The sequence below is a fragment of the Aythya ferina genome, assembly GCF_964211825.1.
Source record: "Aythya ferina genome assembly, chromosome: 24".
In the NCBI taxonomy this organism is placed as follows: Eukaryota; Metazoa; Chordata; class Aves; order Anseriformes; family Anatidae; genus Aythya; species Aythya ferina.
In genome coordinates, this window is record NC_140322.1 from 1,016,280 (window position 1) to 1,034,500 (window position 18,221).

Sequence of the window (18,221 nt, forward strand, 5' to 3'; positions counted from 1 at the left end):
ACGGGACGTGTTGTGAGGGGACCTGAGGTGACGGGGCTGAGGGGCCGTGAGGGCACAGAACGTGAGGCGCCATAACTGAGGTGACGGGGCTGAGGGGCCGTGACGCCCACCCCGTGAGGTGCCATAACTGCCTCAGGGGCGGCCGTTAGAGGCGGGGCCGAGTCCGCCCCCTCCCCGGTCCCGTCCCGTCCCGCCCCGGGGCGGGCCCGCGCGGCTCGGGGCCGTTTGGCTCCTCTCGGCCGCCGTTGGCCGCTCGCCGCCCGCCCCCCGCCGCCCTCCCGCCATATTGTGGCCGCCGCCGGGAGCCGCCGCCTCAGGAGCCGCGATGGGTGAGGGCGGGACGGGACCGGGGACACCGGGGGGGACCGGGGACGGGACCGGGACCGGGACCGGGCGGGGGGCTACGGCTCGGCCCCGTGCCCCTCAGCGGGCCGGGGGCTGCGGGCAGGGCTCGAGCAGCGCGGCCCCGGCGGGGCCTTTTCCCGGGCGGGGGGAGCCGGTGCCTCACCTCACGCCAACCTCCCTCCCGGGTTTCCCAATTCTCCTCTAAACCGGCCCAAAACCCCAGCCACAAGCGGCCGCTCCTGTCAGCGAGGGTCCCGGCAGCGCCGTGAGCCCCCCCCCGGGGCCGGCCCCGCGCCCTGTCAGAGGCGCAGCGCTGTCGTTAGGGACGGGTAATTAACCGTAATTAACCGCCGAGCGCTGCCCCTCGGTGGGTCCGGCGGTGCCAGGGGGTTTCTGTCATCCTGGCCGTGAGCTGGGGCTCCATGCTCGGGGCTGTGGCGCTTCCCTGAGGGGGTGAGGGGGCTTTGGGGGGCTGGGGGGAGCAGGGAGCGAGGCCTGCAGCAGGAGCGTTCCCCCCCAGCTTCGTCTCTGAGGTAAAAATTAAGGTCTTTCAGTTTTTAACTGCAGCAGCTTTTAAGCAGGCTTGTCCTCAGAAGCCTTAAAAATGCCCCTTGTGGAGGGATGCGGCCTGCCCGAGGGGTCAGCAGCTCCTCAGCCGCCTCCTGTGAGGCCGTGGCTGCCCCGGCTGCAGCAGCTCCCGTCCAGAGCAGCTTCTGGAACGCAACGCAGCCTGGTGAGAAACCTCGGCCGGCAGCTTCGAGCAGAAAAACGTCCTCGGGCCTGTTGGAGCACGTCTGGAGACTGCGAGCGCTTTCTGTGGCTGAGGGTGTTCGAAGGAGCTTTCCCGTCCTTCCCCCCTCTGCCTCGGTGGTTCCTTGTTGGAGCTTGAAGCGTTTCCGACAGCAGCCATTCGGTGCTTCCCACTTAAACCTTTTAAAAGTAACTTTTAAAATAAGCGAAGACTGCTTTTTCAGTGCTCTGGATTAACAGGTCTAAATTATGGCAGTACGCTGCTGTGCTTTGCGTGGTGTGGGTCGGGGGTGCTGTGGTTTGTAGGGAGCTGTGGAGCGTTGGTCTCGCCTCCTAGAAGTGCCCAAAATCCTAGAAATGCCCCTCAGTCCTTTCCTCGTTGGCTGTGCAGGTTACAAATGTCCGGGTGTCTTTGCTGTGCTGCTCAGCCCATGCAGCAGGAATGTCAGGCTCTCAACAGAGCTCTCGTGGCTGATGAATTGAACTAGTTACTTGGCTGTTTTGCTTTGTTTGCTTGAGTTCGGGAGAGCAAACATGAACTTTGTAAAGGGGAGCCTGCTCATCAAAGTGGTGGGTGTAATAGGGGAAGTCCTAATTCCTCCAGCCTTTCACTTTTCAGCTATTGTACTTCTGAAGCCCAGACAAACATGCTTATCAAAGCACAATGCTGCTTGTTTCTGTAGAAAAGCACGTGCTGGGAGGGATGAGCTTTTTGGAATTCTGTAGCTCTCTGCAACTTTATTTCAGGCTGCGCTAGGGCTCCCGTCTCTCTTTTGGGTCAAGTTTGAGCTGATCCTTGGTTCAGAAACTGTTACGGAGGACTCCCTGACCTCAGGTGAGAGGGAGTTACGCTTCTCAGATCATCAATACGCTCTTAAGGAAGTCTGAAGGTCTTGGGGCATGTAAATCAGGTTGAAGGGGATTTATAGGCGCCAAACCCCAGGCTTTCGGGGTGAAAAGGTCAGGAGGAAGTAGAGTTGAAGTTTGTGTTCAGAGAAACAGACTCAAGGACAGCGAGTTCTCCTGACGTCGGGCACGGGCAGCCAGCGGGAGGCCTCGTCTCGGGCTGACCACGGTGAAAGAGAAGCGTGCTGCAGGGCTCTTAATTCCTCCGAAGAGCATTTTTGTGCTCCCCTCCCCCTCGGCAGGCAGCAGCGAGGCTGTTGCACATTCCTGCAGTGATATCACGGCCCTGGCTCTCGCAGCGAAAACCGACGGGAATGAGCCAACGGCGACTGCTGCACCAGACAGCCAAATAACTGCGGGGATAAGCGCTCTGAGAGCACACCGTGTACTCTGTGACAAGCACCCGGCCCCGGGTGGCAGCAGCTTGGTGTTTGAGACCTCTCTGCAAGACTACTGCCTCTGCTCGCTTGGAGCAGGCACTCGGAGAACCTGCAGGAGGACTTGAAAGCAGAATGAAACGAGCAAGCGAGTGACAGAGCGCAGCGCTTGGCCTTTCCTCCAGGGTTAGCAGCAGCTGGGTCACTGCAGGGCTGTGGAGGAAAAGCCTCGAGTTGCTGTTTGCTTGGCAGGACTCCTCCTGTAGTTGTTTGGTTTCCTTTTCCCTCCGTCACCTTCTGAGCAATGAAGCGATTTTATTCCCAATTCACTTTTCACTATAAAACCATCAAAATGACAGGTTCACTATAAAATGAGAGGCTCAGCGTAGGAACCTGTCCTGGGCTCGTGTCTGCCAGCAGCTCGGAGCTGCCTCTGCATGCAGTGCACGTTAATCAACTGTTTGTGTACATTCAGCATAACCAACTTCACTTAGTTTGTGTTCAGGAAGCACTGATTATTTAGGCTTCGCTTTCTCCATTCCCAACTAAACCATTAAGTTGTCCTGGACACGCTCCTCTGAAGCTGGGTCTGTGTCTGTAGCTGCTGTCACGAAGAACCTTTATGCCATGTTGTAAAGCAACTGCTTTAAACATCCCTTTAAGAATTGACTGAAGACGTGCCTGTGGTGGTGTGTAACGCATTACGTGTCTGAGGTTCAGAAGAACTTTTCTTTCTGTTGCTTCTCAGACTTCAGGAGCTTTCACAAATAAGACAGAAGAAACAGAAAATTCACACAAGCACTGCTAATCATCAAGTAAGTTTAGAGGGGGTTTACAAACTTACTTCAAGCAAAGCTTGGCTGTTATTCCTGTTACAGCAGCAAGACGTCAGCTGTGGTCTTCAGAGCCACGCTTTCAGAGAAATGGGTGGTTAATGCTTGGCTGTGTGGAGACAGGTTTCAGGTTTAGAGACACTTCAGAAATCCGTAATGCTGTTGTTTGTTGCCGTTGTGCTGATCTTTGAGGGTCAGGGCCTGCAGGGAGGCAGGTGGCAGGAGGTTCCTCAGGTGACCTTATGGACTGGAGAGACCTGAGGGATGTAAGCAGCAAGGTTGTCAGATGCATCTTTTTAGTCAATTGATTGTGTTTTGCTCTTATTTGTGGAGCTTAGGGCTTTTTCTTTCCTTGTAACTGACCAAGTTCATGCTGTTCATTGCTGTTGTGTAATTCTGCTGCTGTACTGAACTCCACACACGTGGCTGTCAGCCCTCCTTGCTGGCCAGGTGTCTTAGGTATGTGTCCTGTGGCCAGCACCAGGACTGTAGTAGACACCTTACAAAGATTGCCTTCGTGGAAGGGAGTTTTGGCTCAAAAGCGCCTGGTGAGATCTGTGAGTGTAACTGTTCTGTTCTGTCCCTCCAGGCTGACTCAGCAGCACAAGTCCTGATTTAGACGTGCGAGCCCCTGCAGTGACTCAGCTCGGAGGCTTTCAGCAGCAGCCGAACTGTTGGAAGCAGTTGTGTTCTGTAAGGCAGAGCAGTGGGGAGAGCGTCAGCTGGAAGGAAGCAAGGCTGGGTGGTGATTCAGTGGTCTTGAGAAGCCGTTACAGTCCTGGCGTGGTAGCAGTGACCCTGGAGTCACCTTTCTGGCCGAGTGCTGTGGCTTTGTTGGCTTCTCTATGGGTGGTTACGGGACCCGAGGGCTCTGGTGAGCCTTCAGAGTCCACCTTTCACCCTGCTTTTTCATTGACCTGGTGAAAACTTTCTCATTGTTCAATATAGGGTAAGGAAGAGTGTGGTGTTCTGTTTTTTTTGGCTTACGTGACCACAGGAGGATTTCTCCTCACTGAAGCCGACCATTGCCAGCAAAACCTACAGCAGGAGCCAAACTTCTGCGGCCTCCCCAAGGAGTTTCCTTTACACAGGGAACTGAGCAGGTATTGTTCCATTAACCTTCACCCCCAGGTTTGTTCCTGTAGCTCCTGCAAGAGAATTCTCAGCTCACGGACCACCTGAAAGCAGTCCCAGAGTGAATTAACTCAATAATTCGGAGCAGGGTCCCTGGGGCAGCTGCAGGCTGCTTGGGGGAGCTGCTGCCCGGCTGAGCGCTGCGGTGCAGGAGGAAGCTTCCGTGGGGCACTGCAGGGAAGCCCAGAGCCCAGGACTTGTGCCTGGAACAACATCAGAACGATTCTGTAATTCCAGGGCGTGAGCTGATGCTATCTTGATGCAAGGCAGGGCCTAGCTGCTTGTCAGAGGAGAAAGCTGTCCTAGCAGAGGCGCAGTGCAAGGCGCTGTCCTAGCGCTCTGTGGGGATTTGGGTGGCTGCTGAAACTTCCAGCAGCTGAAAGAAACGTGCCCTAGCTAGGTTTCCAGTGCTGCTTAGTCAAGAGCTTTTCTATAAAAGTAGAAACTTCTCAGAGCAACAACTGATGGTCAGTTGCAAAGTGCAAATGTGTGGCTTGAGCATTGCCTGCGCATCACTCGCAGGTGATTGTGGATGAGTGCTTCTCCTGATCAGAGAATCAGACTGCCCCTCCAGCCTGGCTTAGTGTGGGTAGGATTTCAGTTAATAGTTAACGCTGCCGAAGCCTGGCTTGCAGATATACTGGATGAGCCAGATGTTTTGTGCAGAGAATTTGGATGTGCTGGGCCTCCCGCTGTCAGTTCTGTTCCACGTGTTTGCTGCAGCCTGGTGCTGACAGCGTCAGCTGAGCTCACCGTGGAGTTAGAATCTTGCACCGGTGATGTTGCTGCCATAGAGATGGGAGGTAACGTCACAGATTGGCATTCCAAGGCCAAAGGATTGGGACAGGATGGACTGGAAACAGTCAACGGAAAGGACCTGAGGAGGTGTGTGCGCAAAATGAAGTAGGAAACCAGTGATGGTTGCACGGAGGTGTGTGGGTGTCCAGCCGTGGGGGTCCCTGCAGTGTCACGGTGGTGCTCAGAGCTCCTGAAATCAGCAGCCTCACGCTGCGGGGCATAGCACACGCTGAGTGTGAGACCTTGGTGCCTGGCTGGGTTCCTTCTCTGCGCTGCCACCCAGCTCCAGGCTGCCAGGGTGTGCCTGGGAGCGGGGTTGTGCAAGTCCCCGGGCAGCTCGACTGTCATGTGCCACTCAGCTGTTTGTGTGACCAACTGGCTGGTAATCCCGGGCATAATGCTAAGCCACTTAACCACTTTTTCGTCCTCCCTTCCTTAAAAACTACCTTTTAATTGGGGACTTTGCCTTCCGAAGGGAGGTAGCCAATTTGTCTGCTAGGGATTCTGGTGTAATCTTTCTGAATTAAGCTGTTACTCCTTTATGTGCCCATATCAACCCTTAGAGCTGGGGCAGTCACAGGGATGCTTCACCAACTGAACCAATGGCAGTGGTGAAATTTAATTCCTGAATTAAAATCTGGGTGTAGATGACGCCTTGCTCCTGGAAGATCAGCTATAAACAACCCCCTGTACGTTTTGTCTTCTGTCTCCTGAAGTAGCTGCTACTCGGTCAAAAATAACAAAGATTCTCCCCTCCACCCTGGCATACAGCCCTGCTGGGAAGGGGGATGGCCAAGGGGGAGCAGGGGCCTGGCTTCTGAGAGCTTCAGGCTGCTTCCTTGCCGTGTCAGCGGTCCTTGAGGACGCGGTAGGTGTGTCAGACGCCTTTACAAACATGCCAGTTATTCCGCTGAACCTCTGCCTTGTGAGAGGTGAGCTCAGGGAAAAAAAGAGCCCTGCTCTGACTTGTTTCAGCCCTCCACTCTCTTTGGAGGCTCTGTGTGTTTTCCTTGGTGGTGCTCATGATGCAGTCCCTTTTTCATAGAGCTACTGCGTCCTAAACAACTTACTGCAAGGCTTTCTAACAGCACTGGAATACTGCTGCTTACTGATGAAGAGCTGGTGGCTTCTTTTCAGCCTCAGGTGACAATAAGCTTGCAGCCTGCTGTGCCTACACCTCCTCAAGCCTCGGGATGTCTCTGGGGTCAGCTGAGCTTCAGAACGGGGTCAGGACTGTTTGCCAGGGGCATGTGTGGTTGTTGCAGTGCAAGTGACCAGAGGAACTTGATTTTTTTTTTTTTTTTTGGTGGTGTTTTTGCTTTATCTGTTGCCATTCACAAGAATGTCCTTGCTGATTTGGCCAGGGAAGGGAATGCCCCCTCAGAAAGCAGATTCCATGAAAAGGAGCATGACTCTCCTAATGTTTAGTGTCTGTAGGTATTGTCTTGAAATGCTATAACTGAAAGTATTTTGTTTCCTCATGTTAACATGAATTCTTCTGGTTGTTTCCTCTTTCCACAGCAGTGAGCTGTTGGACAGCTGTACACTGTACCTGTCTTTGGCTCGGCTGTGGGCCCTGCTAGCAGGAGGGCAGCAAGGTCTGAAACTTCTCCAGCTGATCTTGGAGGGCTTCCAGGGTGGCTGGAGGCAGCTGATAAGTCAGACGTGGACTTTCTGTAAGCAACGTGCCTGAGGAGTGCTTAAGGGTTGAAGGAAGAGGTCCGAGGAGGTAGCTGCTGATTTTCACAGGGTGCTTCACAGCTGCTTGGGGCAGGTGACAAAACACAGATACTGGTGTCCTGCAGACTGCCAGGGAATTGTCTCCTGGTCTCAGGGCTAACGGGCAGTTTGCTGCTCTGCATTATCACTGCTTCCTTCCTGCTCTGGGAAGGGCACAGAAGAGAATCCAAGGGATCTGTCTCATAAATGGGAGAAAGGGAGCGTTTGGGAAAATGGAAAAAGGAGTGGATGTGGTCGAAGCAGGGGGTTATGGCTGGGTGCAGCTGAGGAATTGCTATCCTCCTGTGCTCAGGCTGCTGCTTGGCCCTGGTGGTTTTACTCTGCCAAACAGTGGAGTGTCACTTCCCTGACTAGGAGGCAAATAGACGAGTAATCAGGTTTGAAGGACTGCGTTAGTCAGATATGAGGCAGCAAAATAAGTAGGTCAGGTACTGAACCCTCGCAGTAAGCTGGCTGGCAGGGCAAACGTGGCCTGTGATATGTGCAGCTTGTCTCTTGGCAGTGTTTTTAGTGGAGTTGTAAAATCAAGGCTGCAGTTTACTGCGAGCTCTGTTGGGTTTTTGCCATGCAGGTGTGGTTTGGTGCTTCCATGGGCTGCTCCGAAATGCTGAAGTTGGTGCAGTCACCCACTGGCAATCGGAACGGCCTTCAGCAGATGTCTGTGGGAAAGGGATGTCGAGGTGTGGGTTATTCCCTGGTGGTACAAGGGAAATAAGATCTAACACCAAGCTAGAACTTAGTTACACACCTGGACGGTGAAGCTCTCTGAGGAGAAGCTTTTCATATGGGTGACCTGCTTCAGTGTTGTGGCGTTGGATCCAGGTTCCTTTTAGAACAGCAAATCTGCTCTGCTTCCTACAAACTTAATAACAGTCTTGCATCAACAACACATCACCTGAACTAGTGTCAGGGTCATATTCCGGCCTGAAGCTTTTACTTCAGCGTGTAAGAGACCAGCTCTTGCTTTTTACATTAAAAGTCCGTTTAATCTGGCTGTTCTTTGCTTTTTTATGTGCACCGACGTTCTCGTTGAAAATGACACGCTGGTAAAGGAACAGAGAGTGACCAGAAATCTGAGGCCTTTTCCTTTTCACAGAAACCATGGCGAGTCCTGGCAAGGATAACTATCGAATGAAGAGTTACAAGAACAAAGCCCTAAATCCTGAGGAAATGCGTCGGAGAAGAGAAGAGGAAGGAATTCAACTGCGCAAACAGAAACGAGAGCAACAGGTAACTCTCATCTTGACTAGCTTGTGTACAGCCTTAACACAACCAAGATTGTGCTGCTGCCAAACGGGAATCTTCAAGGATCTGTGCATTAAGGTTTGTTGGCAGTCCTCTTATTTTTCCTGTTCTGAGACATTCCTTTGCTTTTCCTTTGTACCTAGCACGGAGTGTCGCTCACACCAAGGGCTCTCCAAGCACTTTGTCTTTACGGTACTGAAGGTTTTTGTTCACAGATCCTTGTTTTTAACTTTTTAATTAATTAGTGAATGGAGTTGCTTCAACCAGAAGCAGGGAGAGTAAGTGAAAGTATGGGCTGCATGCATTTCTTCACTCTGAGCTGTGTGTTTTTTTTTTTGTTTTGTTTTGCTGGGAGTCTGAGAAAGTGAAAGGTGATTCTCGGGTGATCCGTGTGGCTCAGACTAAATGATTGCATCGTCTACAAGCTGCCTTCTCCCTGTTTTCCCTAACTTGTTAGGCCAAATTTTGCACTTGCCTATACCAGTGCTTCAGTGACTTGGGCATTTGCATATCTGAGAGCAAGCCTTAGCGTGTTTTATTATCAGGGCTTGTATGCCAAGCTAGTGTTCAGTGTGCAGAGCTGTTATTAATGACTACTTTTCTATTCAGGTTACGCTTCATCTATAGCTGGCGGTATCTTGTTTGAGGAACAAGAATGTCTACTTGTGAAGACTGTTAATCATTGCTTTCTAATAATGACTCCCATGTTTTGTTCCCTGTCAGCTCTTTAAAAGAAGAAATGTGGAACTGATCAATGAAGATGCCTCCATGTTTGATAGCCTCCTCGTGGACTCCTATGTTAGTTCCACAACATGTGGGGTAAGGTGCCTCTCCTTGCTGCAATCATGCCTTCAGATAGATTTAATGCTGATAGATTTAAAACTGATAAACTGCAACCTGTTTGTTTTTCCCTGGTTTGGGGAATGTTGCTAGTACTACTACAACAAACTGGAGAAGTCTGCCAGGAAGCAGATAGTGTGCTGTAATCTCAGACAGCACATCTTTGGATTAACAGCTAGCACAGAATTGTGGTAGGCTGCCTTGATTGAGATACCTTAAATAAGCTTCATGTGACATGGAACTGTTGTTCTGTCTCCTTTCAGGAGGGAGTGATCACAAGAGAGATGGTAGAGATGCTTTTTTCAGATGACCCTGACCTACAGCTAGCAACCACACAGAAATTCAGGAAGCTACTTTCCAAAGGTAAAAGTCCCTCATCCCTGCCCTTGGGTCTGGCATAGGCTTTATTTCAGGAATATTTGTGCACTTGAAGTGTTGTACAAATCCCTGGCTTTGAGTTTGGGGAAGGCTATAATCTAGAAACTTGATAACCTAGTAAATTTACTAACTATTTACAATTTAATGTGTGTTACTGAAAGTGATTCTGAGGAGCTGTTCTACCAAGTTCAGTACAGCTTGAAACCATTCAGGACAACAATAGTTCATGCTTGTTGTTCCCTTGTATTAGACCTATATACTATTTTGACACTGCATTACTATTTCAGAGCCAAATCCTCCAATAGATGAAGTGATAAACACTCAAGGAGTGGTGGACAGATTTGTTGAATTCCTGAAAAGAAGTGAAAATTGCACGCTACAGGTAAAGCAGCCTGTTAGGAATTCTTCACGGCTTGTAGCTGTTAAATCTTTGCAGCTGAGCAGCGTGAACCCGCTGGTGCTATTAGAGAAAAGTGGTTTTGAACCCAAAAGATGCAGGGTGTATGATATATGGGAGAAGATAAAGATAGTTTTAATGCTTGGAAAGGAGCAACAGAAAAGTTATAGATTGCTCTAAATTCAGTTCTTGGAAGAACGCTGGCAAAAATAATGAAAAACTGTATTTCAATTGTAGCAGAGGGGAATTTGTCATTCCTATGTCTGATGTTGCTGCTGGAAGCTAGAGGAGCCACAGAGGAAATGTGTAGGGAGCAATTGTGTAGGGAAAAACCTCCATTATTTGAGGCTTTCAAGAACAGGCTAAGTGGCTGTTAGAAGTGACATAGGTAGTACTGACCCTGCCGTGGGGCAGAGGGATGGACTAGATGGCTTTTTGAGATTCCTTCCAGCTTGGTAATAACTATAGTTATCTTGCAGGAGTTAAAGATACTTCCATACATGGAGTTGGATCTCAGAGCTGATGGCTGCCTTCATAATTTTCTATCTTCCCTCTGGCCCGGGGCCACGTATCATGAGGCATCTTCGTAGTGTTAGCCAGATGAGAGGGTGGGCTGGAAGTGCTCGCACTGAATAGATAAAGCTTCCTGTTCTGTGTATTTCTGGGCTATGCATCTTCACTTTCATACAGGAAAGTGGTTGTGTAGGTAAATGTCTTCACTCGTTCAGCTGAGCCAATGAGAAGGCAGGTGTGGGTTTTTCTTACTGTACAAGAAAAATCTTTTTCTTAGGGTATTGAGGTGTTTTGTTGGGGGATGCTTTCTCTCAAGTGTTTTAAGAGAAGATGAAAGAATTGTAGCTGCAATTTAATAGCAAATACCTTGCTACGTCACGGTTATTTTATTCACACTTCTCTTTTCTACTCGTTTCAGTTTGAAGCAGCGTGGGCACTGACGAATATTGCGTCGGGAACTTCCCAACAAACAAAAATAGTAATTGAGGCCGGGGCAGTTCCTATCTTTATAGAGCTGTTAAACTCTGACTTTGAGGATGTTCAAGAACAGGTAAGGTTTGCTTCTTTCTTTGGGGTTAGGGAATGAACCACAGTGGGTTGCACACAATTAAAATGCAATGTTTAAAATAAGTGACTAGTCTGAGAGCTGGCTGCAGACCACAAACTGAAGTGTCTGTTACCTGGAGTTACAGGAAAATGCTTTCTTAGCACACTACCCTTTTCTTCCTCTGTTTGGAAACTGCGTGAATGCTAAAACTGTTGCTGTTTCCTTTCAGGCTGTCTGGGCATTGGGGAACATTGCTGGAGACAGCTCTGTGTGTAGAGATTATGTCCTTAACTGCGCTATTCTTCCTCCCTTGTTAATGTGAGTAGCCATGAATACTTGCCAATACACTTTGTGAAGTCCCACTGCACTGCAACAGAGCAATATTTGAGCTGGATGAACAGATTCCCTAGCAATGTGTGTTGATGGGAATCAAACCATTGGTACCAGATGATAAACTGGCAGCTCAGACAAGTATCTGATAACTAGTGGGACTTGGTAGATAACATGCCTTCTCACAAACCTTTACACTGCTCTGAACCTGCAGCGGGTGCTGTTGCAGTGTGCTTGCCTCTCTGAAGCCATAGGCCTTGCTGTTTCACTGTGTCCCTCCAAATGCCTGTTCTCGTGCTTATGCTGTGGATTTCAGGTGCTTGTCTGAGTGGGCTTCTCTAGGACTGAGGAAAGGGAAGCAGGTCTCTGCACACCACCTTGCCTCTGAGCTCTCAGGTGTGGTGCATCCCACCACAGTCAGAAGATCTGGCTGTCAGGAGTGTGCTCTCCAGCACCACTCCCTGCTTTGGAAGCGATTGTTTGCTGTATCCTGTCCTTGGCAAACTGATGCTTTGTCACAAATGACCTGGTTTGCTATACTGGTCCTCCTGTCAGTCCCCTCTCTCAGCAATAACTGACCAAAACCTTCCTCAGCCCCCAGGACTTACCGTCTTCACTGCAGAGTAGAGGCAGCAGTTTGTCAGCTGGCCACTCAGAGGCCATCTCACCTCTGGTGCGAGTGTCTGGGCTGAATTTGATCTTGGAACTGCATTTGGCTAACTTACACTGCTTTCTGCAACTTGTCCAGCATGGAGCTTGCCTGTTCCATGTCACTGTAGTGTTAGGAAAGTAGCTGCTTGTTCTAGAAGTAGTTGTTTCACTCCTCTTCTTGCTCAGTGAGAGGCTCGAGTGACAAAGGGCATGGCTTGAGCTACAGCAAGCGGAATAGTGGTTTGACTTCCTTACAGTCGTACAAGTGTTTTATTTTTTTTGATTCCCTTGCTGGTTTCCAGCAACTTACGTTCTGCACCAAGGGTAATGCATGGTAATTGTCTCTCTAGGCTCCTTACAAAGTCCACCAGGTTGACAATGACACGAAATGCTGTCTGGGCCTTGTCGAACTTATGCAGAGGGAAGAGTCCGCCGCCCGAATTCGATAAGGTGAGAGTAAATGCCTTGTTGGCAGATGTGATGGGGAGACACCCAGCCAAGATGTTTGTCTAAATTATTTTTGGCCGTTGGACTTCTGTAAGATGTTCTGGGAGGGAACGGGGTGAGGTTCTTCCTGCTGAGGTGGATCTTAGTGTTCAGCAGATATTTGAGTGCCTGTTTAATATTCTGCCAACCTCGCTGCATGGCTCTGTTGGCAGCCCATCAGCTTAAGTCCCTTGAGTAAGGGGCAAATGCAGACTTCTGTGTAAGTAGCATGTACTCTGGGCTACCCTGAACTCTTTCTTTTGTGAATGCTGGAAGCCTGCAACTTTGAGTTTTAGACTGAAAACTCAATTCTGAGGCATCCAGATTTTACAAAACAGGAGCTCTGTAGCTATGTTTCAGCTGTGGTAGCTTTCTTCTTGCCCTTCCCTGGTATGCCAGTGGCACTAACAGAAAGTTCTGCTGGTCGTTCAGATCAGTCTCGTTTTTTTTTGTTTGGTAAATCTGAAATGGTTTTAGATCAGTGAGTTTTTGTTTTGTGTTTTTAAAATGAAAGCTTCCTTATCAAAGCTGGGAAGCCTGCAGTGAGGGGTGAAATCTAAATTGAGTGTAAATATAAAAACAAATACTTGAAGCACTTGGAAGTATAACTGTTGGTGTTCTGAATACTGAGCTTTTTAGGGTTAGTGAGAACAAGAATTGGAGCAGTGCTCTTGCATAAGAAATGGAAGGAGCTTCCAAACTGCCGCATGCGTGGTAGCACTCGTCTCAGGAGTCTACACTTGGTCCGAGAGGAAGGGATGTAATTTCAGTTTAGTATTAAAGCTGTTGAGGTAACTTTAAGCCGTGATTACGAGGTACGTAAACCAGCAAGGCAGCTGCTGACTTTGGGGAAGGAAGCTGTGGACGTTCAATATTGTTATCTTGTCAGTCAGCGTGGCTGTGTGGTGTTGGTATGCAAATGTGGTGGTCCTTGACAGGCTGTGACTAATGTGGGGTGGTGGCTGTTGTTGTAGGTATCTCCCTGCCTGCCAGTGTTGTCCCGACTATTATTCAACAGTGACTCTGACTTGCTGGCAGATGCATGCTGGGCTCTTTCCTATTTATCAGATGGCCCCAATGAGAAAATTCAAGCAGTTATTGACTCGGGGGTGTGTCGGCGACTGGTGGAGCTGTTAATGTAAGTATCTTGTCTCACTGCTCCAGCCCAGTGGGACTGGGCAGCAGTTCACTCCCAAATCATCAGAGCTCTCCCCACCTTGTGGGGGCAGGATCCGGGCACTGCCTTAACCAGCTCTGCTGGGGCAGTTACAAAAGAGGGTCTGAAGCAGGGTGGGAGCTGTAGGTTATCGGCCTCCTCTTTCTGAGAGAGGCAGAGCATTTTCTAGTGCTGGAGTGCTGGTTAATGCTGTACACCAAGAAGAACTTATTAAACACAGGTTTGGACTGAGACTGTATGCTAGGGAATGGAATACTAAGTAATGCAGATGGGAGACTGGAGAGAGGATTTCCTAAATATCCGGGTGCAGTGATCTATTTGTTGTCCTTGCACCATCTTCCTTGCAGGCACAATGACTACAAAGTGGCCTCCCCAGCTTTGCGAGCGGTTGGCAACATCGTGACAGGAGACGACATCCAGACCCAGGTGAGGGGGATAGGAATGTTTTACAGATGCAGCTGAAGAGCAGTATAACTCTTCATAATATTTGTCTGCAGCAAATTTTCCTAGGATCAAGGTGCACCATTTGCTTTTCTCTTGTTTTTTTTTTTTTTTTTTTTTTTTTTTTTTTTTTTTTTTGCTACTCTGGAGAGTGCATTTTTGGTGCAATTTCAAAAACTCTGTTTTGGGAGGTGGGGTGGAATACCTTTCTTTACTACATAATGTAGAAGTGCCATTGCTCCCCCCCTTCCCTAAAAGGTCAAGGAGTGCCCATACAGCATATTCCCTGTGTGAAAATGGAAAGCATTTAACTTTCTGCCTGATACTGGTGATCTAACTACTGCTTTCTTTCTCTAAAGGTGATTCTGAACTGTTCAGCCTTGCCGTGTCTTCTTCACTTATTAAGTAGTCCCAAGGAGTCAATCAGGAAAGAAGCCTGCTGGACTATATCTAACATCACAGCAGGAAACAGAGCACAAATACAGGTACAGCATTGAGTCATTTAAACCATCTGTAAAAATCCTAGATTCCAAGCTCAGCATGAAGAACTTGCATTTTTTCCATATCTGATACTTGGAGGCTGGTTTTTCCATATCCTTTATTTGGAAGTTATTTGCAGACTTCTGCACGTAGCCATCTGCCACACAAAAGCTTAAAAAAAAAAAAAAAAAACTAATTGTACCTACAAAAACTGGGCTGAAATGAGTCCCACAGATTGGATCATTGGAATAATGAGAGAGACAGCCCCAGTTTCTCTATATGCAATTAGAAATACCCCTTTGAAAATTTGTAGGTTGTTGAATTTTAATTATCCTTTCAATGACCTATGTACAAAGGCAGATAAATGATGAAAGCATTCCTACAGTATTGATGTAATAATAAAGATCACTGTGCTGGTTACAGAATTGGGTATCTTGCATTACTAGGATCTGGCTGAAGAATGAAATGAAGGAATCATTGAAGGGAATAGCTTGGAAAGTTCTTTCTGAATTGGAAAATGGAAGTAGAGATTTTGTTCAGGTTTTTTAATAGCCTTTTTAGAAACCATGTTGTCAATTCAAACACTTCTTACTATTCTCTCCCCAGGCAGTCATAGATGCAAACATTTTCCCGGTACTGATAGAAATCTTGCAGAAAGCAGAATTCCGTACGAGGAAAGAGGCAGCATGGGCAATTACAAATGCAACGTCAGGAGGAACTCCTGAACAGATCAGGTACTCCCTGGGGCTCCTCTTAAGGGAGATCTGTCTGAATGTATGGTAGCTTTGTCTTTATGGGAACTGCAAGAATAAGTAACAAGGGACTAATTTGGAGAACCTCATGGAGAGTACCTGAGACACAGGCCAAGCTATACAGGTCACATGCTGTGAAACTGTAGTTTCATTCTGAATTGAGGATAAGCCAGTCCAAACTACTCCCTCCCGTCCTGTTTATATAGCTTAGACTAGGCTAAATGTCCAAACTTGGTGACTGATTAAAATCCAGTGTGGATCTAATTTGAATAGTACCTGCATTTCAAGAAAATTATTATATTAAAAAAAAAAAAGGGAGGGGTTGTATACAAATGCAGATAAGTAGCTAAAAATTAGCCTTGCAAAATAGAAATCTTACATAATAAAGCAATATATTTTAGCTTGACTCACTTCTGTCCTTTATAACGGAGCAAAGGGGATGCTAGCTATCCTGAAAGGTGAATGTGTGTTCTTGGTGCTCTCTTTAGATACCTGGTAAACTTGGGTTGCATCAAACCTCTTTGTGACCTGCTGACTGTCATGGACTCCAAGATTGTTCAGGTGGCGCTGAACGGCCTGGAGAACATCCTGAGGCTTGGGGAGCAAGAAGCCAACCAGAGCGGGACAGGCATCAACCCTTACTGTAGCTTGATCGAAGAGGCGTACGGTAGGTTGTGGTTGGTGGTCTTTGAAAACAATAGATTTTATTGAAAGGTCTGATGCTAGGTGGTTTTTGATTGCTTTCCCAACTAGTGAAGTGATTTGTTATATTCTAAATTAGTCAGTATTTGCTCCAATAATAGATCACGCTGTCTTTTTTTAGAGTCTTACAATACAGCGTAAGACAAAATGCTAGGAAGCAAAAGCTGTCATACTTATCTGGGTTTCTTAGAGCTGGATGCCAACCAGATAATTGTAGCTCGTGCTGTTGGGAATATTAATCAAAATAAGCTGAGCTAAGTAAGAAGTTCGTGACTCTTCTTGCTGCAGTTGTATGATGGAAATCCAGAGAGACTTAGCTTTTCCCTGGAGAGGCCTAATTTGGTGTTTCTTGTCCTGTTCCTAATGCTTTGAGGAACAGTTCCTATTTTGGTCTGAAATGTCCTGTATACTGCCAGCGTCTTTTTTGCCCTCTCACTGACTGTTACATCGTGTGTCCCAGTAAGAATAATTCTTGAAATTCTTGAATATGTAATGCTTGGATGCTTCCTGTTCAGCAGTGGATTTAATTAGGACAGCTAAAGCTGTTGCTGCCCTTCTGCTGGAGATTACTGGGACAGGCCCTACCTCCTTCCCCCTGCAACTGCCAAACTTTTCACAGACTGATATTAATTTCACTGATGATTGGTTTTGTGCTCGCAGCTCTCTGCTGGAGAGCCGGTAAAGCTCTCTGCTTTAGCTGTATCAGCTAAACCTACAATTGGAAAGGCATTAATGCTTTCCGATACAGATTAAATCCACAAGCAACTCTGGAGAAACAGGGGTAGTTTTAGCTGTTAGTTGGCTTTAGCTGTTAGTGCTGCTCACAAAATGCTAATCTAACACAGACAAGGGTCTTGTAGTAAATAGGGGGAAGGGTGGAGGATGGATTTGGGACACTGAACAACAGGATCTCCTTGTTTCATTGCATTTCACTTTTTTCTTCTCTAAGGCTTGGATAAGATAGAGTTCCTGCAGAGCCATGAGAACCAAGAGATCTACCAGAAGGCCTTTGACTTGATTGAGCACTATTTTGGAGTAGAGGATGACTCCACCCTAGCTCCCCAGGTAGATGAGAACCAGCAGCAATTCATCTTCCAGCAAGCTGAAGCCCCCATGGAAGGTTTCCAGCTATAATGTGTCTGGGGGGAAAAAAAAAACAAAAACAAAAACACCACCACAAACTTGCCAGAAAGCAACTGGGAGCAGCTGATTGTCCCATTCCTCCTTGCAAATGGAAGGCTGAACACCCACTCCACCTGTTAGGAAACAATTCTTCCTTCAAACAACTAGAAACAGTGCTTTGTCCTCATGGAAAGGAGGGGATATCTTGCACATTTTTTCTTTTTGCTGCTGCATATGTGTCTTTAATGCAGGCATCTGGGTGGAGGAAGAACACTGAGGTAACAGATTGCACCTCTCGGGGTTTTTTCTTTGTGGTGATCTCTCCCAAATGTCACTTCTTACCTCGGGTACTTAATTGAGATTTCAGCATTGGGTTGGGTAAGAACACAAATAGAAAGTAAGCATTCTGACAACAATAATTCTGGAAACCTGGGTTGATCTATTTAATTTTTTGCACATATTACTCTTATTAAAGACTCTAATTTGCCAAGAGCAAAGTTTGGCCCTGGCCTTTCTGCGACCCTCCTTGAGTGGACAGTCCTGACAGAGCTGAGTTCCCCTGAGACATGCTGTAACTGGACGAAGAAGCGGGATGACCTTCTCCCCCTCCTGGGAAGAGTTTTCTGGGGGAAGGAGACTTCCCTCGGCCTAGATTTTCGTGTTCCCGAAGAACTGCTGGTAGCACTCACAAGGAGAAAAGCACCAGGAGCGCTGGTAGCTGAGGGCGGGCTGCCGGGGTGCTGCCTGCACAGGCTTTGCTTGCATTGCTACTGATCGGAGTCACAGAACTGTTCAAGTGCTGAAACCCACCCTCGTCGTTACTTGAAAGCTTTTTTTTTTTTTTTTTTTTCCCTGTGAGAACACGCTCTGAGTTCTGCATTTTCTTTATTTTTTTCCGACCTGGGGTGGGGTGGGGGTGGTTTAAGGGCTGTGTGGTGCTGACTGCGCCTCACTTCGGGCTTTACCCAAGTCACATCATGTACGTTTACTTCAGGCAAAGAACCCAAATCTCTGTATTTTTATATAAAAATATATAAATATGCAGGGAAAGCGGCCCCGTGAGGCGGGTAACGGCCTTGGGGGGGCGGGGGAGGGGCGAGGTTGAAGGCTCGGCCGGGCCCCAGCCCTCTGTGAGGGCTGCTGAGGGGGAGGGCGCGGGGCACGCCGGGAGTTGTAGTCCTGGGGAGGCCGCGGAGAGCCCGGCGCGGGGCACGCTGGGAGTTGTAGTCCTCGGGGCTGCCCGCCGCGGCTGCCGCTTCTTGCCGGCGTTTCCCGGC

The 18,221-nt window shown here is 48.4% G+C and overlaps 1 protein-coding gene across 5 annotated transcripts; it reads left to right on the top strand.

Annotated features, from left to right (window-relative positions):
- Positions 1-202: 202 nt before the first annotated feature.
- On the top strand, positions 203-17,436 carry KPNA6 (karyopherin subunit alpha 6). 5 transcript variants are annotated; one of them, XM_084497051.1, is made up of 14 exons: positions 203-329; positions 7,980-8,113; positions 8,852-8,947; positions 9,232-9,331; positions 9,634-9,728; positions 10,675-10,806; positions 11,033-11,121; positions 12,135-12,234; positions 13,245-13,408; positions 13,795-13,873; positions 14,248-14,373; positions 14,975-15,102; positions 15,609-15,787; positions 16,772-17,436. In XM_084497051.1, exons 1-14 carry the CDS (start codon positions 326-328, stop codon positions 16,954-16,956), a joined length of 1,611 nt encoding a protein of 536 aa, XP_084353177.1. In that variant the 5' UTR covers positions 203-325; the 3' UTR covers positions 16,957-17,436. The 5 variants fall into 5 exon arrangements, with proteins under 5 accessions (XP_084353177.1, XP_084353180.1, XP_084353178.1 ...); XM_084497054.1 differs by lacking the exon at positions 203-329 and adding an exon at positions 984-1,284; XM_084497052.1 differs by lacking the exon at positions 203-329 and adding an exon at positions 3,876-4,314.
- The last annotated feature ends 785 nt before the right edge of the window (positions 17,437-18,221 follow it).

What these genes read in the sequence shown, in the direction of transcription:
- KPNA6 (XM_084497050.1), top strand. Translation starts at nt 7,449, where the DNA reads ATGCAGGTGTGGTTTGGTGCTTCCATGGGCTGCTCCGAAATGCTGAAG. An exon ending in CAGGAAGCTACTTTCCAAAG is followed by an intron (nt 9,332 to 9,633) that starts GTAAAAGTCCCT and finishes TTACTATTTCAG; the next exon opens with AGCCAAATCCTCCAATAGAT. An exon ending in TTGAGGATGTTCAAGAACAG is followed by an intron (nt 10,807 to 11,032) that starts GTAAGGTTTGCT and finishes GTTTCCTTTCAG; the next exon opens with GCTGTCTGGGCATTGGGGAA.